This window comes from Ictidomys tridecemlineatus, chromosome 8 (genome assembly GCF_052094955.1).
Source record: "Ictidomys tridecemlineatus isolate mIctTri1 chromosome 8, mIctTri1.hap1, whole genome shotgun sequence".
NCBI classification, from domain to species: domain Eukaryota; kingdom Metazoa; phylum Chordata; class Mammalia; order Rodentia; family Sciuridae; genus Ictidomys; species Ictidomys tridecemlineatus.
Genome location: NC_135484.1, coordinates 2,737,143 through 2,760,584, shown reverse-complemented (window position 1 = coordinate 2,760,584; position 23,442 = coordinate 2,737,143). Strand labels below are relative to the sequence as shown.

At 42.5% G+C, this 23,442-nt stretch overlaps 1 protein-coding gene and 1 long non-coding RNA gene across 4 annotated transcripts; one reads left to right on the top strand and one right to left on the bottom strand.

Moving 5' to 3' along the window:
• Positions 1-577: 577 nt before the first annotated feature.
• Sft2d1 (SFT2 domain containing 1) lies at positions 578-18,328 on the bottom strand. Of its 3 annotated transcripts, XM_078018761.1 has the most exons (9): positions 12,054-18,144; positions 11,902-11,914; positions 10,758-10,844; positions 9,832-9,914; positions 8,798-8,879; positions 7,028-7,063; positions 4,858-4,916; positions 3,321-3,350; positions 578-1,122 (listed from the first exon to the last, which is right to left on the bottom strand). In XM_078018761.1, exons 1-9 carry the CDS (start codon positions 12,119-12,121, stop codon positions 1,083-1,085), a joined length of 498 nt encoding a protein of 165 aa, XP_077874887.1. In that variant the 5' UTR covers positions 12,122-18,144; the 3' UTR covers positions 578-1,082. The 3 variants fall into 3 exon arrangements, with proteins under 3 accessions (XP_077874887.1, XP_005321492.1, XP_040139493.1); XM_005321435.5 differs by lacking the exons at positions 11,902-11,914; positions 12,054-18,144 and adding an exon at positions 18,151-18,328; XM_040283559.2 differs by lacking the exons at positions 11,902-11,914; positions 12,054-18,144 and adding an exon at positions 10,929-11,895.
• LOC144365954 (uncharacterized) lies at positions 18,285-21,807 on the top strand. The gene is made up of 2 exons (XR_013424687.1): positions 18,285-18,681; positions 21,485-21,807. It is a non-coding gene; the product is annotated as an uncharacterized LOC144365954 (long non-coding RNA).
• Positions 21,808-23,442: the final 1,635 nt, after the last annotated feature.

Here is a 23,442-nt window from a genome sequence, read left to right as displayed (position 1 = left end):
CAAGACCACCCACTTTTTCACTCTGGCAACACCGAAGTCCTGCGCTTCCTCCGCCTTCACTATGCTATGGTGCTATGATGCATGGACTGCTCGCTGCCCCACCCTTCTCTGCACTGACCACAAAGAACAATCCTCCCATGGCCCTTTGCAGGCCTTTCCCCTAACTCTCAACACACAGCCTTCTCGTTACACTACCATGCTTACATGCCCATGCCTTTCCCTGTAAATCCATTCCTGTTGGCCCCTGACCGGGCGAGGGTCAACCCATGGGCAACTGAGGGGGAGCAGTTAGTGCCAGGCTACCACTACCCCTGAAGGCCCCCTCAGGCACTTTGGGGCAGCCAACCCCTCCCACCCCCCACTTCCACCCCTGCCCACAGGGTGGAGGCAGCCTCCTGTCCTTGCTGGCACCTGAGAGGACTCACCTGGCCACCACCATCACAGCCAGGACAGAGACTATATTTATTTTTTTCTTTTTTTTTTTTTGGTATTTATTTTTCTACAGAAAGAATATATGCCTGACTAAATTCTGTTGAACTGAATCACTTAAAATACTACAAATTCAACACAGAAGATGTTATTGTTTTTTTCCAAGGATGGGTTTATTTCAAATTTTAAAGATATATACACATATATTATTTTTATTACATGTAATAAGCAATTTTAAGCTTACAGTAAAAAGTTTCACATTTTTAAAGTTTTTTTTAAAAAAGGATGTCTTAAAAACATAGACACTTTTAAAAAGCCAAATAAGCTAAGGATCTCTCACAGCACAGATTTCTCCCTTAAATATTCACATTTTAAAAGTTGTTTTGAAAAGATTAAAAAAACTGGCTAAAATTATTTAAAATTGGCAATGATTAAAATCTCTTTATCTTTGGAAGAGCACGTTAATGATACAGCAAAGTTAAAGCTAGGCACGTTTAGCTTTTTAACTGAGTGTGTGGTCTGACCAGTATGCAGAAGGGCTTACGCTGTCCTGTGGTTGTTGCTGGAGTGACCACTGCACCAGGAACAGAGTGCTTCACTAGCAAGGGACTCTCAGCATCCCAAGGTGCTTTTCCAGGAGCAGTTTCTGATTTTCAACTTAGAAGAGAAGAGCAGCATTTAAGTACCGCATCCCTGTGATAAGAGGAAGGAAAGCGCAGAGAATGTAACCAGTCTGCTCCAGGTTTCCCTGCCAAGCTTTCAGTTCCCTTTCTACAATGGGCTTGGTGGGCTCCAGCACGTTGATCAACTACACGGTTTTGAATATCAGTTAAAATCAAAAGCTGAGACTTAAATATTTTGCTAACTTTTAAAATGTTATTTAGAAAATCTTTACCAGCACATATGCTGATTTTAACTCAAAGAAATAAATATTAATACCAAAACTGACAAAAGAATTAACTTTTAAAAAGAACGAAGAAACTGGATTTTAAAAGCAAAATGCTTATTATTGCATCTTAACAATTCCCAAACTTTCACACTTTTATAACCGTATGTTTGAACTCCTACTTAGAATGTCTATTCATTTTTTAAAAACCCTTTTACCTAGACTGTTAAATTTTTTTAGGGCTGGGGATGTGGCTCAAGTGGTAGCGCGCTCGCCTGGCATGCGTGCGGCCCAGGTTCGATCCTCAGCACCACATACAAATAAAGATGTTGTATCCACTGAAAACTAAAAAATAAATATTAAAAAATCTTTTTCTCTCTCTTTTTAATAATTTTTATTACTTTTTTAGTTGTCATTGGACAATTATTTATTTATATTCAGTGCTGAGAATCGAACCTAGTGCCTCACATATGCTAGGCAAGTGCTCTACCACTGAGCCATGGCCCCAGCCTAGACTGTTAAAATTTACAATAATAAAATCTGAGGCTTCTCTTGCATGTTACTTTCCAGTGCAGGATCCTAACTCATTGGGAAGGGGTGGGTAATTTTCCAGAAGCTGTGCCCTGTCTATGCAGCCTCATGCAAGGCAGGGGTGGACAGTACATCTCAAAACATGGAGAGGCTCCTAGCCAAGTTGCTGAAGTACAATTACCACGTGGACCCTGTTCTACAGTCTTCTCATCTGTGACTCTTCTGCTTTTTCTCTTTTTTTAAAGTGGAATAAAAATTAAAAAAATAGAAATTCTACCAATTCCCTTCACTGTTCATATTAGGTATGTAATTTTGCTGGCTTTTAAAATATATAGGTTTCCAAATTTTACAAAGAAACAAAGCCATGCCTCACCAGAACATTTTTCTTTTATTGATTTAAAAAAAAATGACAGCAGAATGCATTACAATTCTTATTATACATATATACCACAATACAGGTATACAATTTTTCATATCTCTGTTTGAATATAAAGTATGTTGACACTCAATTCTGTCTTCATACATGTACTTTGGATAATAATGATCATCATATTCCATCATCCTTGCTAATCCCCTGCCCCTCCCTTTCCCTCGCAACCCTCTGCCCTATCTAGAATTCATCTATTCCTCCCATGCTCTCCCTCCCTACCCGCCTATGAGTCAGCCTCCTTATATCAGAGAACACATTTGGATTGGCTAACTTCAATTAGCATTATCTTCTCCAACACCTTCCATTTACCTGCAAATGCCATGATTTTATTCTCTTTTATTGCTGAGTAAAATTCCATATATGCCACATTTTTTTTTTATCCATTCATCCACTGAAGGGCATCTAAGTTGGCTCCACAGTTTAGCTATTGTGAATTGTGCTGCTATAAACATTGATGTGGCTGTGTCCCTGTAGTATGCTGTTTTTAACTCCTTTGGGTATAGTCCAAGGAGAGGGATAACTGGGTCAAATGGTGACCAGAACCTTTTTCTAAATCTATCAAGTTGAAGGCTGGAATTATTTTTGTTTTTCTTCCCCAACTAAAACTAATATACTGCTCTGGAAAATGTTAAGGAATTAACTGTCATCTCTTGACATGCAGATTACAGATGTTTCTGCTGCTAAAAACATCTATATATCATATGCCATTTTCTAGTAACTTTCCCATTTTGTTCAAAAGCAGAATATTTTTTACCAGAGTCTCTGCATCCTACTTACTGAACATGCACAGCTATAGAAGGATCCAGAATCTCTTGTAAAAATTCCCTGAGAAAGTTCATGTGGTAAGACAGGAGTAAATTTCCAGCCTGAAGAACGCATCAACAGAGACAACCTTCTTTTTATCTCTTTAAGCAAAAACGTAGCCAAAGACAACTGAAAAAGTTCTTAAACAATGTTTTAATATAAAAATTATTTAAATTTATGTATTTGTGTAAAAATAGTTAAAGGACCAGAAAGAATAAGACAGAATTCAAACAAACTCACCTTGCATATGGGATGTACGACAGACTATACCTGCAAGAAAAATTCAAGTATGTTGACATTTGTTCTACATCATAGCTTCCTTTATGCCAAGTGGCAATGGCTAGCAGCATGACCAGCATGGCAGCAGAATACTATATCATGGTTCTCAAGATGTGAGCTCAGAACATCAATAGTACCATCTGAGAGCTTGTTAAGGCGTAAATCACTAGCTGGGAGATTGGTGACTTGAAAGGCTGAGGCAGGAGGATCCCTGGGTTCAACCCCGGTACGGGGAGGGGGTGGTGGGGTGTGGATCACGAGGCCCCACTGTGACCTCCTCAATCACAAGATTGCTTTATCAAGCATTCTGTGCTTTCTTTGTCTGTAAGACCAAATCCAGGGCCTTAAGCAAGCTGGGTGAGCTTCTACTACTGAGCTACGCTCCCAGACCAACATTAACAAAAACTCCCTAGGTGATTCTGATGCATACTGAAGTTTGAGCTTCTTATAATAAAAAAGTTATTCTCTTAAGTTATTTTTTAAAAAATAGGAACTTGTAAAATAACAATGTTAATTATGTTTTCCTTTGGGGATAAATCAATTATTGAGTATAGATTAGATAATAAAAGGTAGAATATTAGAGAAAATAAGAGATTCAATTAAATTTCTTCAGATTCTAATGAAAAAGTAAAATATAACACTATATATAACAGCATAGTTATTTTGAAATATGTAGAGAGAACTATATTTAACATTCACTGATGTTAAATCTATCAGGGAAGGATGGGAATTAGGCCAAAACAATGACTGATCCCAGGATGGGTGACATCAAACAGGAGATCTGAAACTAGGAAGCGGTTACGACAAGCATACAGGGCTTTAAAAGAACAGGAAAAGCACTCTATCCATCCAACACAGAAGAGGCAAGGAGCTAGCCTAGGGACACCTTTAAGCAGACAACATGCACTGCCTGCCTGCAGGAAGATGAGCTGCAGTGCAAGACACACAAGGGTTACAAGGAGAGTCTGACCAGGAGAAGGGCACCTCAACATTCAGAGAAGAGGGAAAAGAGAGAGACAGCTCAAAAGCAGTTCTTAACAAGTAACATAATCGCTGCCATGTAGAGGAAAACTCCAGCCTTACGGGGCCATATGGGAATAAATTCTTCCTGTGACTGATCACCCAGCAACAGGGAGCAGAATGCCCAGTAAACTGATCCTCCTGGGCATGTCCTGCATTTTGATGGATCCATGTGACATCCCCTACATTTCTTATTTTTCTTTCATGGAACGCACTGCTCTGTAATTTCGTGAGAACACTCCCACTCCCCACCCACTACCAGTGTACCAACTCCACAGCTCTCCCAAGGTACCACTGAAGCATGCTGTCAAGAACAAAAGGATTCATCCCAAACCTCCTTTCCCCTGGTCTTGCAGGAGATCTGGTTCCATAGCACATGCTTCTAACCCCTATTTTTAGGGCATTACAGGTTCCAAACAAAATGTTTATAACATTTCAAGTCACTTTAGCTTTTTAACTAGTGTAATAAAAGACTTACCAGGTCATTGATAAGAACTGCAATATGCAGAATAGTAAGGCCAGTCCCTTCTTATGCCACTAACAATAGCAAAAACAGAAAATGGTGAGTTCAAATTTTTAAAAAATACTTTGTACAATTAAGTTCGATTCTTCTTCCCCTTTAAAAATGTGGATATTTTATTTTCTTTATTAAACTGTAGTCTGATTTAAGAAACTTAAATACCCATAAAGTATATTCCTTTCAAAAAGTGTCTTTAACTATTAATTTAAATACTGCAAAATATATGACATTAAATAAACTTCACTAAAATAGTTGTGCACAGGCTGAAAATATAAAACTTTTAAAGGTTAGGTCTTTGACATTAATGTCAACTTTTCCAGAATCAATATTTAAAATCCTACTTAGTTAAATTCACATTTCTTGTGGAATTTACTTACTCATTCCCCTTGCTCCTTTTGAATGGTTTTTTAAAAGGAGAACTGTATATTACTATGATCTTCTGGAATATAAATAGTTCCATGGGTGCGTTAAAATAATCTATCTTGACAATTTCTTGACTATCGTTATTTTTATTTTTTATTTTTTTGTGGTACTGGGGTTGAGCCCAGAGCCTTGAGTAAGCTAAGCAAATGCTCGATCACTGAGCTACACTTCCATCCTTATAATTATTTTTTATTTTTATTTACTTATTGCGAATCTTTTTACAAGCAGGCTGCTATACTATTCCAAAATAGGAAATCAGTATTCCCCAGAGATGTGCAAAAATTATTTAAGAACATTCTTAGCTGGGCACAGTGGCACATGCCGTAATCCCACTGGCTCGAGAGGCTGAGACATTGCAAGTTCAAAGCCAACCTCAGCAACTTAACAAGGCCCTAGATAACTTAGCAAGACCCTATATCTCAAAATAATTTTTTTTTAAAGGGCTGGGGATGTACTTCAATGGTTAAAGCATCCCAGGTTCAATCTCTGGTACCAAAAGAAAAACAAATATTCTTTTATTTTTGGAAAATGAAGTCTAGAAGGCATCTCATATAACTAAAGCCAGTCTTAAATGCTCAGAATAAAAAAAGAAAATCAGAATTTTTTTGGTGGGGTGTGGGGGCAGTAACTGGGCATTGAACCCAAGGGTGCTTAACAACTGAGCCACATTCCCAACACTTTTTATTTTGAGACAAGATCTCACTAAGTTGCCCAGACTGGCCTTGAACTTGTGATCCTTCTACCTCAGCCTCCCAAGACACTGGGATTATAGGCATGTACCACCATGACTGGCTTTATAGAATCTTTCTTTCTTTTTTTTTTTTTTTGTACCGGGGATTAAACCCAGGGGCGCTTAACCACTGAGCCACATTCCCCAGCCGTTTTTTTGTATTTTTTAGAGACCGGGGTCAATGAGTTGCAAAATACCTTGCTAAGTTGCTGAGGCTGGCTTTGAACTATGGGATCCTCCTGCTTTGGCCACCTGAGTCATTGGGATTACAGGTGTGTACCACTGCACCCAGCTAGAATATTTCTAAAATATATTGTACAATACCCTTTCTTTTTAAAATGTGATGTTTTCTTGACCACTCGAGAACTGCCTCAAAACCTCTTGGGAAGGAGGCAAAGGATTGTAAATAAAGAAATATAATGAAGAATCAGGCACACCAATAAATTAAAATGAATTGTTATAATATAATTTCTTCAAGAGCTAATGAAGAGCTGCTTGCTTACTCACAAGTGGTACAGGAGTGACTGAGACTCTGCTGTTCCTTGTTGCTAACATTCTGTTCTCCAGGCCTCTCTACTATTGGCCTGCCTACCTGTCATTCATCACTGAACTTCCTCACTGCTGCTTCCTCCTGTACCAGCATGAAAAGCACAGCCCATGTACAGCAGAGGACCCAGGCATCTGCCTGGGCCTCTCCCCATCCAGGTGTGGTCAGAGGCATCAACACAGCCTAAGGGTAAGTGCTCACAAGGGGACCCACTTGTTAACAACCTCCTCTATCTATCTCATGGGCAGCAGTATCTATCTACCTTATGTCCAGCCAACTAGATGTTGCCAAGTCATGTTTTAAGAACACCCGATCTTTGGTAGGTCCTAAGAAACTGAACTTGGGAGTCATTTTGAGATGATGATGTAAGAACACCTCAGGTGCAGAGGGGACAGTTGGCAGAAAGCTAGCAAGCTGATGCAACTTACCCAAAGAGCGGCACACAGGGTGAATATGAGGCAGAGCTACAGAAAGGGAAGATAAGTAATAAATGTGAGATCTTCAAAGTCTAATAAAAACACACTGACTACCTTGCATTCACTTGCATAGGCAATATACCTTACAACTAAAACAATGAGACAGCGGACTAGTTTTACACATATCTTCCACGACTATTCTTTTACTTGAAGTCCCTGATTGCAATACTCCTTGGCAAAGTAAAGCACCTAATAAACGTTTGATTAAACTGAAAGAACTTTTGAGGTTGAAGAATATTTAGATGACAAAAAGCTATTCTTATGCTCCTGTTAAAATTTAATAACAGTGCCAATGGTTAGCATTAGCACAACTGGCAGTACATAGTAAGTTCAACTGTATTGAATTTTACATAGTGACCCTAATATTTTTTTTCATACAAAAGATTACATTATCATTCCACATCCTCATGAAAGCAACTTCAGCCACCCTATGTTTTCACAAGCAGGCTGGAGGTCTAAGCTAGAGACCTAAGGGACCCTAGTTCTGATACCTATAACCTAGGGGTCCCTGCTAAACAGTGGGCCCATCTAGACATTTTCTTCTCTTTAAAGAGGTGCACCTATCCGCCTGCTCAAAATATTAGAAGGATTTTCTGTGACACACCTGACATAGGGCTGGCAGGCATAGGAGGCTGAGTTAGAAACAAATCTCCATGTAAATAGCGAGCTAGACAGGTTGAGCTATTCCACAATGTGTCACACGGAGCTATGGTCCCTTGGGGGATACTTGCTGCAGTCTAACATTCTCTTCACTACATGTGTTGGTTTAAGGTATACTACTAAAACTGTTAATCATAAATGCCAGGATATTGTAAATAAAACAAATCCAAGCAAAATCTTAATGGAATAAAAACATCCTGTAGTCTAACAGTAGGAGATAGTTTCCTAGTAACTTAGGCAAAGTTAAATGCTGACATATGTTGATATAAATGCTAATATAGGAAATTCAAAACAACTGGAAGAGTTATAAAAATGATAATAAAAAGCATAAAGTTGAATAAAGAAGCTAAAAATGAGTTGTGTTTGAAAAGCTAATGTTAACAGTTAAAAGTAAAGTAACACTTATTGGCTAATGCTTATGTTTAAATTCTTTAAATAGCACAAATGTTTTAAGTAAAAGCAGAATAGGTAAGCTGGTACCAGAGGCAGGATGATGAAGTGGAGGAAGGGTTCCTCTACCCATCTCACACAAAACACTCATTTTCAGCTAAAATTCAAAATGTACGATGATGGAAACTTTCTGACTATAAGTGTGGCTTTCATACCCCCCACCCCTGGTTTAAGATAAAGAAAACATGTCATTTAAGAGTGATGACTGATAGGAACAGAACCCCCAACGCAATGAAGGGCAACTTAAAGGTGTGGTCACAGAAGCCATATTAGCAGAATTATTTGTCCACTAGTAAATAGGGAAGGGACAAAAACCAAACGACAAATATGCCAATTCTACCTGAGAGGTAGACTCAGAAGTCACCTGTCTTCTACTCCTAACCCTCCAAAGATTACAGACCATCCAACAATCTATAGGCTTGAAAATGAAAACATACCCAGCTCCAGTCTTTGTTATAATTACAAAGCTCAAAAATAGTAAGCAGGCTTCTTCAATCCAATAACTTTAGACAACACTCTATAATTCAAATTCTTTAACAACACGGCCTTGAGGACATAATAATGAAAAACACTACAACATACGTTTTTTTAAAACTGCCAATATTTACTTACAAGCATAATGACTGTTGCAAGTACTCTAGTTTTTTCAAACATTTTCTTTAGCTGCTTCACAGGTCCCATTAAAAAGCACGTACTATTTGGAAAAAAAAATAACGGAGATCACATTCATTTGTCTGGCTAAACAAAAATAAAAGAAACCTTGTTAGCTCTCTCCCTCAATCTGTTTTGCTTTTCGTTGACTTTACAGGACACTTGCCAATTCTTCTAGCAGACAACCTACAGTCTGTGCCATCAACTCGACTGCATCTTGAGAGGTGAGGAGGCCTGGGCCACTCCCTGGAGCAAGAGTAGGGTGCAACAAACAAGATGTCCCCAGAGGCTTGTTTTTCCATTCTCCTACCATGTGAGGGAGGGGAAGGGGGCATTCACCCCCCCCCACAGGATGTGGCCTTCAGACAACTGAATCCTAGCTCTTGGGCTTCCTGGCCCTTGAAGTTATAAGGAATAAATGTCTGCTTTCATAAATGAGGAAACCTCAAACCCCAACCTAATACAGCTACCCTGTCATTGCTGGGGCACCAATTTTATGTTCTCTGCCCTGTAGCAACAACTTCAGATCTTTTTCTGGCTTACTGTGTGACTTTTCCCTCATAAAACCCAAGTTCCACAAGAGAAGAATTACAGCATAGCCACTACAAGCCTGGGCTCTGGAGCCCTGTGTCTGCCCCAGGCAACTTATGAGGATCAAATGGTGAGCAAGTGACCTGCCCCCTCTGCACTACCATCTCCAGCTAAATACGATACTGGTACCTGCCCCATAAACCTGCTATCCTGACACCATGCACTCAGAATAGTCCCTGGTGCACAGTACATGCTCCTACAAATGCTGACTACTCATAGTGTACTCTGTATTATGGTAGCTGGCCACATGGCCGGAATCACTAGGTGTTTATGGAATAAAGTCTGGCTGAATTTACAACATGTGTAGACCTATGGAAATATCCTATTAGCAAAGTGCTATGAGAAAGGCAAATTTGGAAGTGACAGCAAACAAGCTATTTTGAGAAGCTAAATTATATCCATACCTGGCTAATGCAGCAAGATTCCCAAGGGTATAAAACACTGCAAAAAGCTTTACGCCTCCAGGAAGCCACAGCAATCCAGTTCCCTGAGTCAGACATTACAATGAGGTAAAAATGATTTTATAATCTTAAAGGCTTAAAATATAAGTGTTACTACAGTAATACAGTAGTAACACTGTATTATATGACATAATTGAATAGAAATGAGTCCAGTTACATAGTAAAAACAGTTAATTTTCAATGATATACATTAAATTGAATCCTCTGCCTATTTTCCTAAACATATATAAATAAGCCAGAAGAAAACTGTCTTTGTATTTGTTCAGTAAATCTTATGCTATTTAAAGTAAACATCCATTTTAAATGGCGAGTTAAAAAAGGTAATAAAGTCGGGCGCAGTGGTTCACCCTTGTAATCCCAACAGCTCAGGAGTCTGAGGCAGGAGGATTGCGAGTTCAAACCAGCCTCAGCATTGGTGGGGTGCCAAGCAACTCAGTGAGATGCTGTCTCTAAATCAAATACAAAAAAGGGTTGGGGATGTGGCTCAGTGGTTAAATGCCCCTGAGTTCAATCTCTGGTACCAAAAAAAAAAAAAAGGGTAATAAACATATCTAAATTTTTGACTTTCCAGTTCTCTTAACTCATGTTGATTTCTCTTTTGTTTTCTTATCAGAGGTGGGGACTGAACCTGGGCCTCTCGCATGTGAGGCATGATTTTTCTTAAAATTATTTCAATAATTCTTAGAACTCCCCGAACTACTGATTTCTGCATCTTTTTATTAATCTCTATCCCTTTATTTCAGGTGACTATGCTCCATCAAAACAGTCTTAACGGGAATTCAGATAAAGCAGATTGCTTATTTGTACCAAATGGAATATTAATCTAATACAAAATAAAAATAATTAAGCAATATAAAGCCTTAACTCACAAGGATAGAAAAGAAAATGCCAGCCACAAAGCATATGATAAACCATTTCAATCTGGTGTTGAAACTAAGAGACGAGGCATCCAGGACCTAAGGGAAGAAGGGACAATTGAGAACATGTTCTTAAATCACCATGCACTAAACTGATTACTCCAACTTATAGCAATGTTTTACCTTAACACATACACTGAACCTTTGATTTCTTTTGTACATTGTAGTATCACTACCACGGTGGTGGAGGACATATGAACATGGTCTGTATCAGGTGACACTGAGGAATAATGTAATTTTGCCAGGTTTGGTAGTAGGAGTTAGTACAGCCCTTACCTGTTCAGGGCCATAGATGATACTGATCTGGATAAAATGACATCATGTGTGAGGTATGCTGTGACACACTTGAGGATGTAAAGTGGGAAAGATAAGACAAAGTAGGCAACAGGTGGTAACTGAAGCTGGGTGGGGCACACAGGGTTCATCCTACATTCCCTCAACTTCTGCAGGTCTTAAAGCCTGGGATGGGATGCTCCTACAAGAACTGTTCTCAGCAGAATCCTTTAAGAGGAATGAGGGAGGCTGCAAGGGAAGCAGAAGGTACCAAAAAAGGCAGTGTTTCAGCTGGAGGTCCGCCTGGGCCCTGGTGATGAGTGGCAAGAGTGAAGGGCTGCCTAAGGCAGGCTGGCGCTCTGTAACCCCTCCCCAGTGGGTGACTGCAAGACTTACAGGGGGCAGCAGCAAAGGACACTGCAGGGCCGGAGCAGGACGCCTGGGCAGGCACCAGTACCTTTGGACAACATCCACTCTCAAAAAGCTCTCGAGAGCCTTAGATACCTCTTCCACCATGAAAAGACTAGCTACATGCCATGCAAATTCTAACCCAACTATGTAGGAAGAAGCAGAAGCATACTTTGAACAGCAGTGATGACCTAGTGAATTTAGACTACCAAGGCACTATTAAAACTTATCTTCCCAATGAATCTGAACAACTGTCAACAGTCTTGAATTAAATCCCCAAATTTAAATTTCTAACTTACATTATTATAACACTTAAAAATAAGACCACATGCTTATAATGTATTTTCAAGAATAATGAAACAAAATCAGGAAGTTTATATACAACAGCTCACAATACCTTTGGTTACAGCCTTACCTCAGTAGTCAAGCTGAGAATCCACATGCAGCATGAAAATCAGAAAAAATACTAAGTACTATGTCAATATCACACAAATCACTTTTAACATTTTTTTAAAGTTTGCTTTAATTCATAAACATTTTCAGCAATGTCATAGCCAAACAAATTACCTGGTTTTAGATAAAGAATGAACTTGTCTACGATAACATCTAAATTTCATTCTGATGAGAAAAAACATATACCAAGTACATTTTAACTACCTAAAACAGAATACAACCTAAAGCCTGCACACTATTTCATTTTTAAAAAATGTTTCATTTTAAAAAAATTAGAAACATTCATAGTTTCATTCTATCATTCCACAATATATGTATACATATATCAAAATATCATGGTGCACACCATAAATATACACAACTTTTATGTCAATTAAAAAGTGGATAGTACACTGATCATGATTACTAATGATGTGAAACTACAATGATGTCAGGATTTAAGTGGAAAAGAAAAAACATTCATTTAACTTTGCAAACTTAAGTCACCCCATTGTTTCCATGTTCAACGGTTCATTTTTCCATTTATTTTTCCTGCAGTAGTGGAATGACATGGCTAACTGTACAATAGGTCTTTTGCCTATCATTGCCATCTTTTATGTGATGATCTTTAAAATGAAAATAAAGATAAATTATTTCCATTTGTAAATACAGAATAATCAAATTCATAAGCAAATGACTTGTGTTCCAGGCACAGGAAAAAAACCCACCACAGATTTCCCGACTCTTAAGAAAGAAAATTCTACAATGCTTCAACATGCAAGAAAACCTGGCTCTGCATTTCTAAGTAAGAGAAAGAGCCACCCCCTCCTTTGTTTTGCATAAGATCTATGTGCTATTTTCTTCTTTGACCTTGTTGGGAAACAATGGGATGAGGAACTATCCCACTAAACCAGCAACTTTGGTGATCACTTAGTCTTAGGACAAAAATACAAACTCTTTAAAACTGCTATCCCCCTCCCCTTCAATTGCCACCAATTATTTTACTTGTCATCAACAGAAGAGGAAGCAAAGAGAAAGGACCTCAAGAGTAAGGGCCCCTCTCCCCATTCTCAGGGCCTTCTTCCTGCTGCAGTAAACAAAGTACCGCCTGCAACCAAACTGCACTTAATAAAAGAAAAAGAAAACCAGTCAGGAAACAAGAGAGGAAAACATACTAGGGATGCTAATTTGTAGCCAGCAACAGCAGAGCTAAGCCACTGCATGGCTGGGGGTGCTAGTGGGTCTGGGGCTGGTTCCTAGCTACTGCCATGGAAGAAAGGAAATGTGCTGTGGCTTTCAATTCCTACACCAAACCCAGTATTCCTACCTATCCTTTTTCAAAATAATGATATCAAAAGAAAAAAAAAAAAGATCAGAAAGCAAATGAGCAGAAGTGTCTAAGACCCTCTGGAATGGGCTCCACACCACACCTCCTTGGGGTCCTCTCCTTAAGGCCATTCCAAGCAGTACTGTCCACTGGTTACTCAAGCTCACAAGCTCAAGAGCCCCCCTCACCCTCTTAATTGGTCACCTCTGCTCTTCTTATCTCATTCAGTCCTGTTCTGATCCTTGTGATGTATCCATGTGAACAGCCTGGTCTTTTTGTTTCCCTAACCTATAGTGGCCTCCGCCACCCTCCCCAACTCCTTGCACTTCCCACTCCCAGGGCTCACTTCCTAACTGAAATCCCTTCTTACTGCACTGCCAAAATCCAGTATGTAGCTTAATGATAAAACTTGTCCCAGCAGCAAGTTGACTCAATAGCTACCACTTGGGCTGGTCCTCAGCCTTGGGGGAGCCCTTATCAGGTCCTTGTCTTCACCTTTTTCAGTGGAAATTACATGTTGCTCTGGTTCCCAGGTCAGGTCTTCTCTTATTAGCTCTGGTGGTCCTGCCCACCTGTTTTAGGACCCAGTCCTTCAGACACTCTCCAAAATTAACATTAATGGGTTTTTTCTCTAGTATACCATCCTAAGACCATGACCACCTACTTTTAAACATGTTTAAGCCTCTTCTATCTTAAACACACAAAATCTCTCCTGATGTCACCCTCCGACCTCTGCACACTCATTCATGTGCTCACCTACTGGTTTAAAGAATGGATACTGAGTGCTGCTACTTGTTCTAAGTGCTGGGCAAGGGCACTAACACCTAGACCTATGTGGTCTCATCTCCACTTCAGCAGCACCAGACCCTCAACACTCCCCTGGGAGCCAGGCTCTACAGCTCATCCTATGGCACTGCCTTCAAATGTCCAGTGTTCCTGTGTCCCCTCCCTCTGCAGTCTCAGCTTCCTCGCCCCAGAAGGGAAGAGCTTCTTCCTGATACTGTCCTCACCTTCTTTCCTCTCCCCCTAACCACCTCCTCAAGATCCACAAGGAACAGCAAGTTCAACAGGTAAGGGAATTCTGAAGGTACAGAAGGCACACCAACTCAAACTCAGCCTTGCCTGCTCACACCAGGCAGGCAGTCCACTGCACATGGACCTAGCAGGAACTCACCCACCACCTGGGTGCAATGCAGACCCAGAGACCAGTCCCCAAGACTGCCTCTCAGATGCCAATTGTTTGTTGTTTTCCTTGCACTTCTGACCGACTGCCTAAAAACCCCTCCTCAGGTTCCATGATTCCTCTAAAGCAGCTCTTGGAACTCAGGGAGACACTTGTTTTCTTTTTCTCAATAAAATCAATCTGTGCCTCACTTTGTCCCAAACTTAAATTCTTTACTGCAACAATATTAAGGATCCTTACAGCCTAAGAAGAGGTCCACTTCCTTTTAGGGAACCTCCTTGGAACCCCAGTCCTGGTGACACAATGAGCTTATTCTTCCACCACCAAATCTCACATATATTACTAGCAAGGACACCATGAACACAGTAGTCTCTAACCTCAAGTTCAAGTACCCCATTTTCTGGACATCACTCCTTCCTTCCAGCACCTCTAGTCAGCCACCCACCAACATCCACAGTCCAAGGGTCTACCACCTTCCCTCCACCCCAACTCCCTATGCCCTGTTGGTCTCCCAGTGCTGATAACGCCAAGGTCGCTGGTTCGATCCCCGAACGGGCCACCAAATGCCGCAGTCTGGCTGGGCACAATTCAGGAGCCACTTGTCAAAAGAAACAAACTTTATTTTTAGAACACACACGCCAAACCACACAGCTCTTCAGGAAAACCTTCAGAGCCCAACTGCCACCACCAGCTTCCCACAAGCCTCTCAACCTCCCCCACTCCTCCTGCTCTTGAGGCTGATTGGCTGGGTAGCCGTGGGCAGAGCCAAAAAAAGTCCCCCAGTGAGCAGTTCCGTAGTCTGAAAGGGCGGGGAAACAGCCCAATGAGCATCACTGCAGAGGAGCCAATCAGTTGGCAGCTAGAAGTTTGCTGGGGCTGCTGTAAGCCAATCATCAGCTGGCAACTGGAAGTTTGCTGGGGCCCCTTCGGCTGTGGCTCTCAACATCTTCACCAGACAAATCTGAACCCTGCCCTACACTTCCACTGCAAATGTGGCTGGAGAGAAAATGCTCACCTTGCCAACTCTCACTTTCACTTTAGGACCACTACCAGCAGGTGGGGATGAGGAACTACAAGTCTACTGTGATTCCCTATGGACTCACTACTCCCAGTCTTCTGAACCACTACTTTATACCTCTTCCTTAGACTTCTAAGACCCACCTCCTCCAGACTCATGGCTGGGAACCTTATTTCCTATTTCAGTGAGAATAGCTCAGGAATCACTGAAGAACTCACCTGTTCCACCTACCACATCTGCATCTGCGTCTGCATCTGCTTCCAGCAGCTTGTACAATTCTCTTCCCACTGCCCATCTAATCCTACAGCTTCCCAATCACTGCCACATGCCCAGGAGGCACCCTGAAAAGGTACTGTGTTGCCTGAATCTAATTTTCTCCTTTCCTGGATCATATGCAAGTCTGCAGAAACATCCAGTATTTTCCAGCTTAAAAAATAAAACGTTGGGAGGCTGGGGCAGGAGGATTGCAAGTTCAAAACCAGCCTCAGAACTTAAGTGAGACTTTGTCTCAAAATAAAAAATAATAAGGGGTGGGGCTCAGTGGTTAGGTATCCCTGGGTTCAATCACCAGTACCAAAAAATAAATAAAATAAAATGTTGGGGCTAGGGATATAGGTAAGCAGTCTAACAAGATTTGTCTAACAGACCCTGGATTCTATATCCAGTACTGCAAAAAGAGATGACCCTACTTTATCATCCCACCACTATCTACTTCTTTGCCTTACAGCAAAATCACTGAGATACTATAGTCATCATCTCTCTCTTTCTTCCTCCGGAGCCATAGATAACCACCAAAACCAGTGACCTCCATTGATAATCTCAGCTCTTAAGGGATCCATTGTAGCATATGAAACCCTCTCTTCCCTCCCTTCCTAGGATGTCTCTCTAGGTTGGTTCTCCTTCCTCACCTGTTGTCACCTGCTCACCCTCCTAACCTTACACACCAGAGATATCCAGAGATGTCTCAAATCTTAGACTCAACTTTTTTTCTACTTACACCCAACCCTTTTGCAAGTTCATCTCTCTTATTTCCTCCTTATGACTCCAGAAATTTACCTTCAACTGCTTTCCTGTCATCTCCACTTCATGTTTCCTGGCACTTCAGACAGCATCTATGCTGAAGTGATTTTTTTCCCTGAATCTGCACCTTCCACATCCCAGTTAAAGTTGTCTCCATCTTTCCAGTCACTCAATTCAAAACCACAGAGGCAGCCTTGACTCCTCTTGCTCTCACATTCAATCTAAATATTGTAACTCTACACTCAAGACGTTTACAGAGTCTGCCCATTTTCACCACTGTCATTTCTATTATGAATTCAAGCAACCCAGTGAGCCATCTCTTACTGGGACTACTTCCTACATTAGTCTCCTGACCAGCCTCTGGGTTTCCACCTATATTTTACAGTCAGTTCTCCACAGAACAATGAGAAATATCCTTTAAATCCACTGGGTACTTTGTCACTCTGCTCAAAACCATCCATCCCACACTTAGTAAAGCTAAATCTTTTCTACAGCGTAGGAGACACAACTAGTTTGGCAATCCCATTCCTGCCGTTACCTCCTATGCCTGTCTCTTTCCCTCTGCTCCAGTCACCCTGTCTTAGCCTAGAATCCGAGGAACACACAAGGTTCTCTGGGACCCTTCTCCATCACTCTCCCAGAGGCCTGCAGCTCTACACTCACATGCCACCCCCACAGGGAAGCCTCCTCCAGGACCCTACACAATATGCAATCCCTCACTCCTGGACCTGCTGATTATTTCTTCAGCGCTTAGTGCTGCCTGATGCATTATGCATTTGTTTATTAAATGTTCCCCAATTAAAACGTGTGGGAAAGGCTTTTGTGTTGGTCACTGCTAACTAGCATCTTGAATAGTGCCAAGCAAAGCTGGGAACCTGAAGATTTGTTGAATGAACAACATTCGTCAACACAAATCTCTACACATCTTGCTCAACTCCAGATAGTAGCCTCAAGAGAAAGGACAATATCAATTTCATGTCCCCAAGGTTCTCAGCAGCACTGTGCAACAGACCTTCCTGGAGTGGAAATGTGGTAAACATGCACTGCCCATACAGTGTCCACACGTGCCTACTGAACACTTGAAATATAGGTTCAATATAGGGCAGAGCGACTACGGAGCTAAATTATAAATCTTATTAAATTTTAATTAACTTAAATGTAAGTGGCCACGCATGACTCTCTATGGCCACTCTCTAGTGTGGAACAAACAGCATAACGTAGAGCACAGAATAGGGGCTGTCACTTCTGATGTTGTCGTCTACGGGCTCCTGCAGTCCTCTTAAGAGTCACCGAGGGCAGAGGCTGGACAGTCTCTGTAGGCTTGCGGGCTGGCCCGGAACCCTGTCCCCGAGAAGCGCTGAACAAACGCGACAAGGAGCCAGGAGCGCCCAGGACACCAGCGCTTCCGCGCAGCCCCACCGCACCTCTCAACTCGGGGAAGCCGCGCTTACCAGGCTCGCCCAGCCTCCCGGGGACCGTGCAGACACAGGGCCGCTCGTCCTTTAAGAGGCCTTCGCTAGGCCTCAGGCCGCGGCAGACGACTCCGCTAGTCCGGACCCGTCCTCCTCCAGGCTCCCGAGCCCGGCAGGACCGGACCGCGGAGCGCGGGCCCCGGCGGCCCCGGCCAGCACGGCCGCCCCACATCCCCCTCGCCCTCCTCGCCGCGGCCGGGCGCGCTTGCTACCTGCGCGGTCAGGCCCTGCTCCTCGTCGTCCTGGCCGCTCAGGACGCGCCGCAACTTCTCCATGGCCCAGTCTGCGGGCCGCAGAGCCGGCCGCTCGCGCCCACCCGGAAACTCGGAACCGAGTCCCCTCCACCCACGCGCCGACCGGAAGTCCGGCTTGGCGCTTCCGGCGCGCCCCTGAGGCCACCGTAGCTAGCTGTGCGCTCACGCGCGTCGGCGCCCCGCCCACCCCGCGCGCTAGGGCCGGGTGCACCCAGCAGCTGCACGACGCCTTCGGGGGCCAGGTCCGTGCGGGCACGGCCCGTCCCGCTCCTGCGCTGGTCTGGAGGCCGACGCCGGCGCTGCAGGATGTGGCAGGTTTCGCACTGTCGGGACGTCGCAGCAGGCGGCTGTCCCCCCGCCCGCCCTCCGGGCTGCAGTGGCACTGCGGCCCCGCAGCGCGCGCCCGCCGCCCTCCTCCGGCCTGGCGACGACACTAGCGGACGGGGAGGTGGCATTCCCTCCCTCCCTCCCTCCACCTTGCCGAGAAAGGTCCGAGAGGTTCGAGGGAAGGTTGGACCTTTCTGCTCCTCCGATTTGTTAACATGGCAGAAAAAGCCTCCTTTAACTTTTCACCCACTTTCCCTGGGCTGAAATCTGACCCTTAAAAGGGGGTCCCCGAAAGACGTTCGGGTCCATCCTGTTGCCTCCAGGAGAGATTGTATCTGATAAGAACAGAGCTAGAAGACCCCTATACTTCCTGTGACAAAACAGCCCAGGGACAAAATATTTGTCCTATTTATAGTAAAGTGTGAAGTCTTATCTTTTTATTCCTTAAAAGATCAGAAAGTGGGTGATAATTTGGAAAATAAACCTCTATACTTCTATTTAAGAAAGTATAGTCGCAGGCAATGGTATGTGCTTGTAATATGTATGATTTAGGAGGTTGAGGCAGGAGAAACGAAGTTCTCCTGAAAGCTCAACGCCTGCTCAGCAACTTAGCAAGGCCCAGTCTCAAAATTTAAAAAAATAAAAGTCTAGGATGGAGCTAAGTGGTCCAATATCCCTGGGTTCAATCCCCAGTACCACCAAGATAAATAAATAAAGAAGAAAAAGGAAGTATAGAATACATGAATAAGTACTTTAAAGAGTCTAGTTTCCCTTATGAAAATGATGAAATAAAGTAATGAAAGAGTTTTTCCAAGAATTATATGAGGTTGAAACATGAAACTGCCAATGATCAACTAAAATAGTTGAAACTAAAAAGGGCAACATCATATGGTCAATCTACTTGGGTAAAAACTTTTATACCCAAGTATTATTGAAGCTTTAAGAATGTTGTGGGATTTTTTTTTTTTACTTTTACACTCTATATAAAAGCATATAGTTTCCTTAAAAACACTCCATAAGTTTGCTGAGACAAGACCCTTATAGAGATGACATAAAGGTTTATGGTAGAATGAATTGGTCATAACTTTCCTATGTTCATATATGAATACATGACCAGTGAAACACCACATCATGTATAACCACAAGAATGGGCTCCTAATTATAATAAGTTATACTCCATGTATATATGTCAAAATATACTCTACTGTCATGTATAGCTAAAACAAAACGAATGGGCTCTGGCATTAAACTGAGGGTTAGAATCCTTACTCTACCCTTTTGTAACAGCAGGGTTAAGGACAAGGCAACCTAAATTTGTTTCATTTTCTGATATGTGAAAATCAACATATTTCCTACCTTTCCGGTTTTATGAGGATTAAATGAAATATGCAATTTGATTCTCATCATTCACAGGTTCTATATTTGCAAACACACAAACCCACTAAAGTTTGTAGCCCCCAAGTCAGTGGATACTTGTAATATAATCAAGGTCATTCAGGGACTTGGACAGAGGACTGAAATTTTTAAGCAACCAAAAGTGCACATTCCTGCCTTCTTGATTCAGCTCGTACTGTAAATGTGTCCCTATCAGCCTCATAAGTGCCAAGTTTTTAATATTTTTGTTCTCTTTTTGTTGTTGAATATTTCATTGTTTAAGATGATTCTAGGCACAGTGCTGAAATGGCAGATAAGTTCCTTAAGCCCAAGGCTGTGCTGGGAAGATACAGGACCTGGGGCCTGATGGGACCCCCATGGACCATCCCACACCCAAGTGACCTTGGTTAAAGGGCTTACTCCCAGAGGACTTCTTGGTTATATGCCAACCTTTCTCCAATGGTGGAATGTTCAGCCTTTTGAAATAAATGTAATGTGGAGCCTTGATGGCCACAGTTTTAAATTTCCTGATCCCATCTCTAAGATTTCATGTTGTTCTTGGTCAAAAACATTGACTATGTCAGTGTGTCACTCTTCTGTGACCGTTTAAATAGAATGTTACATTTAAAATTGAGTCTCTGGTTAGAAATGTATAAAATGTGTATGACCCATGAGTTTGGGATAAAAACAGTATTTAGCCATTGGTCTTTTATTCTTGCAGCTGTCTCGGTTGCTTCTCTGGATGTGATATCAAATCCTGGTACACAAATCCTGGTACAAACAGTAGCACAATAGCTATTCTTCCTTGAAGCCAAAGGCCCCAGAAGACCTTGTGAATGAACATTGTCCATTTCCTTGTCAGGGCCATAGTCAACTGATGTAGGAGCTGACCAGCGGGAACCAAGGCCCACCCTGTCAGAGAATTAAGGGCTCAGTCAGGCATGAGGGAGAAGGAGAATTTAGAAATACCTTTTGAAAGAAATATGATTGATGAGAAGAGATGCAACAGAGCTGCAGAGCAGCACCGCTTATTAGGTATGCTTCCTCTCCAGAGAACTTATTTCCTTTCCTTTACATGTTTTGGTGTTTCTGCTGTTGATGCTTCCTTGAAGCAAAGTGCACTGCTCTGATGGCAGAGACCAAAAAGTGGTACCATGGCTGTGCACCTGCGGTGAGGGAAGGGAGTGTTGTTGCCAACCCTGCTTGCAGTCATGAACATGAAGATGATGAAGAGGCAGCCCCTTCCCCAAGAGAGGGCAGACATATAGGCAGATAGATTGCAGGGGGTTTGAGAGGTTGGAAAGACCCAATGGATGGAGTACACAGAGATGGCCAGGATAAACTCCACTGACCCTGCAGTCTGATCCGGTAGCCTGGCCTTCCTCTCGTTCTCCACCTGCGGCCACAGGTCACTTAAAATGGAAAGCTGTTTCTCTTGGTCCTGTGCCTCTCGTCCTGTGTTTAAAAACCTTCCACAGTTTCCTCTATCTGCAGAGTAGAGGCGACAGTCTTGGCATCTTATGATGGAGGTGGTAATGATGTGGTCCATCTTCTTTCTCCAAAGGCATCACTCTATCCTTTCTTTCCCCAGCACATGCATATGTACACAGTGTGAAAACTCCCGCTCAGCTGGACCATCCTGCTCAGTCTGCGAAGCCACGGTTCACCAACTAGACTTTGTACACACACCAGCTCTCATTGTGTGGAATCTTGCTCTCCAAAATGTCTTGTTCCTCTCCACCCAAATTCCATGCTTCCTGCCTTCACTGATTCCCACTTGAAATGCCTCTTGTTGCTGCAGGTGACCTTCTTGGACTCTTGAGGCACAGTGAGGTGTCTTCTAGAGGGCTGGTGACATCTGGAAAGAGACGATGAATATTCAAATGATAAAAATAAAGCAGGTATTTTCTCTGCCTTGGGTGCTTTTCTCCATTACTGAAGAAATGCCTAGCAGTTTGCCATGTGCCAATTCATAAGCAGCGATGCCCAGGGTTCCTGAGCTGAGCTCTTTTTCTGAGCATATAAACTATTGAATGATAATGGGTTAAATGTTTTCCCAAGGATTTGCTCTTACATTTTGTTGCTATACATCAATCCAAAGAATGACACAAAAAATGAATTTTTATGCAGTCTGTTGGTCTTTTTCTTTTTTGGGAAATCAGTTTTTGAGAGAGAGTGCTTTCTTCAAAACTCTGTCTCCAAAGGGAGAGCAGGAAAAGACTGAAACCCTACAGACATACTCTGCTCTTTGCTTACCTTTCTGAGGACAGCTGGTGGTGGCAGTTATGCACCCCTGTAGCAGCCACAATCATGCTGCACTATGTAGCCGAGGTCCTCTGGGAATGTCGATTGAAGGCTTTCATGAAATTCATTTGCTCCTCTGTGAAAACAAGTGAACCTCTCGCCTCTCATGAACTGATGCTTTTCATTACTGATCCAGCTATAAACACGTTTGGGATGTTGCTTGTTTAAAAGCAAAGTAAATTCAGATTTAATAATTTATTTCCCTAGGCTCACTGGGCTTATTCCTATTGTACTTAGTTGCTGGAAACACAACGACATTATCACACAAATGGATAACTGTAGCAGTGGCCAGGTTATAGTCTATAGGAAAGGAGTGAGAGCAGCTAAGTTACGACTTTAGACAACATAATGTCACCTTTAAGAGATCCTTGGATGGATGATCATGCACTTGTGTACACCACACTTAATTCAAAGAGAAAAAGGACACCATTTTTATCCTCAAAGAATTTACAAATTAATTTTTGAATTAAGATTTAATAAAAAATGAACAGAAAAAAAGTGCTCCTGCACATGAGGCCCTGCCTACTGATGACCTGTGACCCAGGAGCCTGGGCCCTACATTGGGACAGAGTCGCCTGGAAGCAAGGTGCTCAGGAAAATGTGGGCAATGCTGGCCTCTCCCCATGGCGCTGTGGTGCTTGTGGAAAGAGGGAGAAGGATAAGGACAGTTGTACAGCACAAGGACGTGGCCACTGCCATGTTTCAGAGAGTTTACTTTTCAGGGCTCTGTTGATTTTCTGCTTCTGTGTCTGCCAGTCTCAGCTTCACTCCATGAGACAGCCTCGCTCTCAGGTGTCTGCCCTCCTCCCTAACCCATTTCCCATTCCATTGCTAAAATGGGAATGGAATGTGAGAATGGTAGTATCCCATCTGAGTTTCCTACATGAGCAAGTATGTGGAGGTGAGTTGCCTCTGAGGAAGGGTGTGGCCTTGGGCAAGATAGTTTTCTACTGCAGAGGACAATTTCCAGGGGGGCTCAGCTGGGAACTGCCAGTGGTCAGTACTTAGTGACATCCAAAGTAACACATAAGAGCAGTGGTCCACCAGATGACCACAGAAAAATGAACACACTGTAATGCCACAGTCAGGGCAGCGTGGGGGTTGCAGCAAGGCCAATATCTTCTGGGAAACTGTGGGGTGAGTTTGCAGACAGCCTAGGCCAGCTTGGGTAGGAGGCACTAGAGGCTGCACATTTGTAAGGGGTCTGTGGTGGACACTGGGGACAAAACCACTGGATTAATCATG

Bases quoted from the DNA above. Each gene is read 5' to 3' on its own strand.
- Sft2d1 (XM_078018761.1), bottom strand. From the start codon at position 12,121: ATGTTTTTTCTCATCAGAATGAAATTTAGATGTTATCGTAGACAAGTT. The intron at 4,917-7,027 runs GTAAGTTGCATC...TGCTATTGTTAG, and splicing joins CCCTGTGTGCCGCTCTTTGG to TGGCATAAGAAGGGACTGGC. The intron at 1,123-3,320 runs GTGAGTTTGTTT...CTCTTATCACAG, and splicing joins TCGTACATCCCATATGCAAG to GGATGCGGTACTTAAATGCT.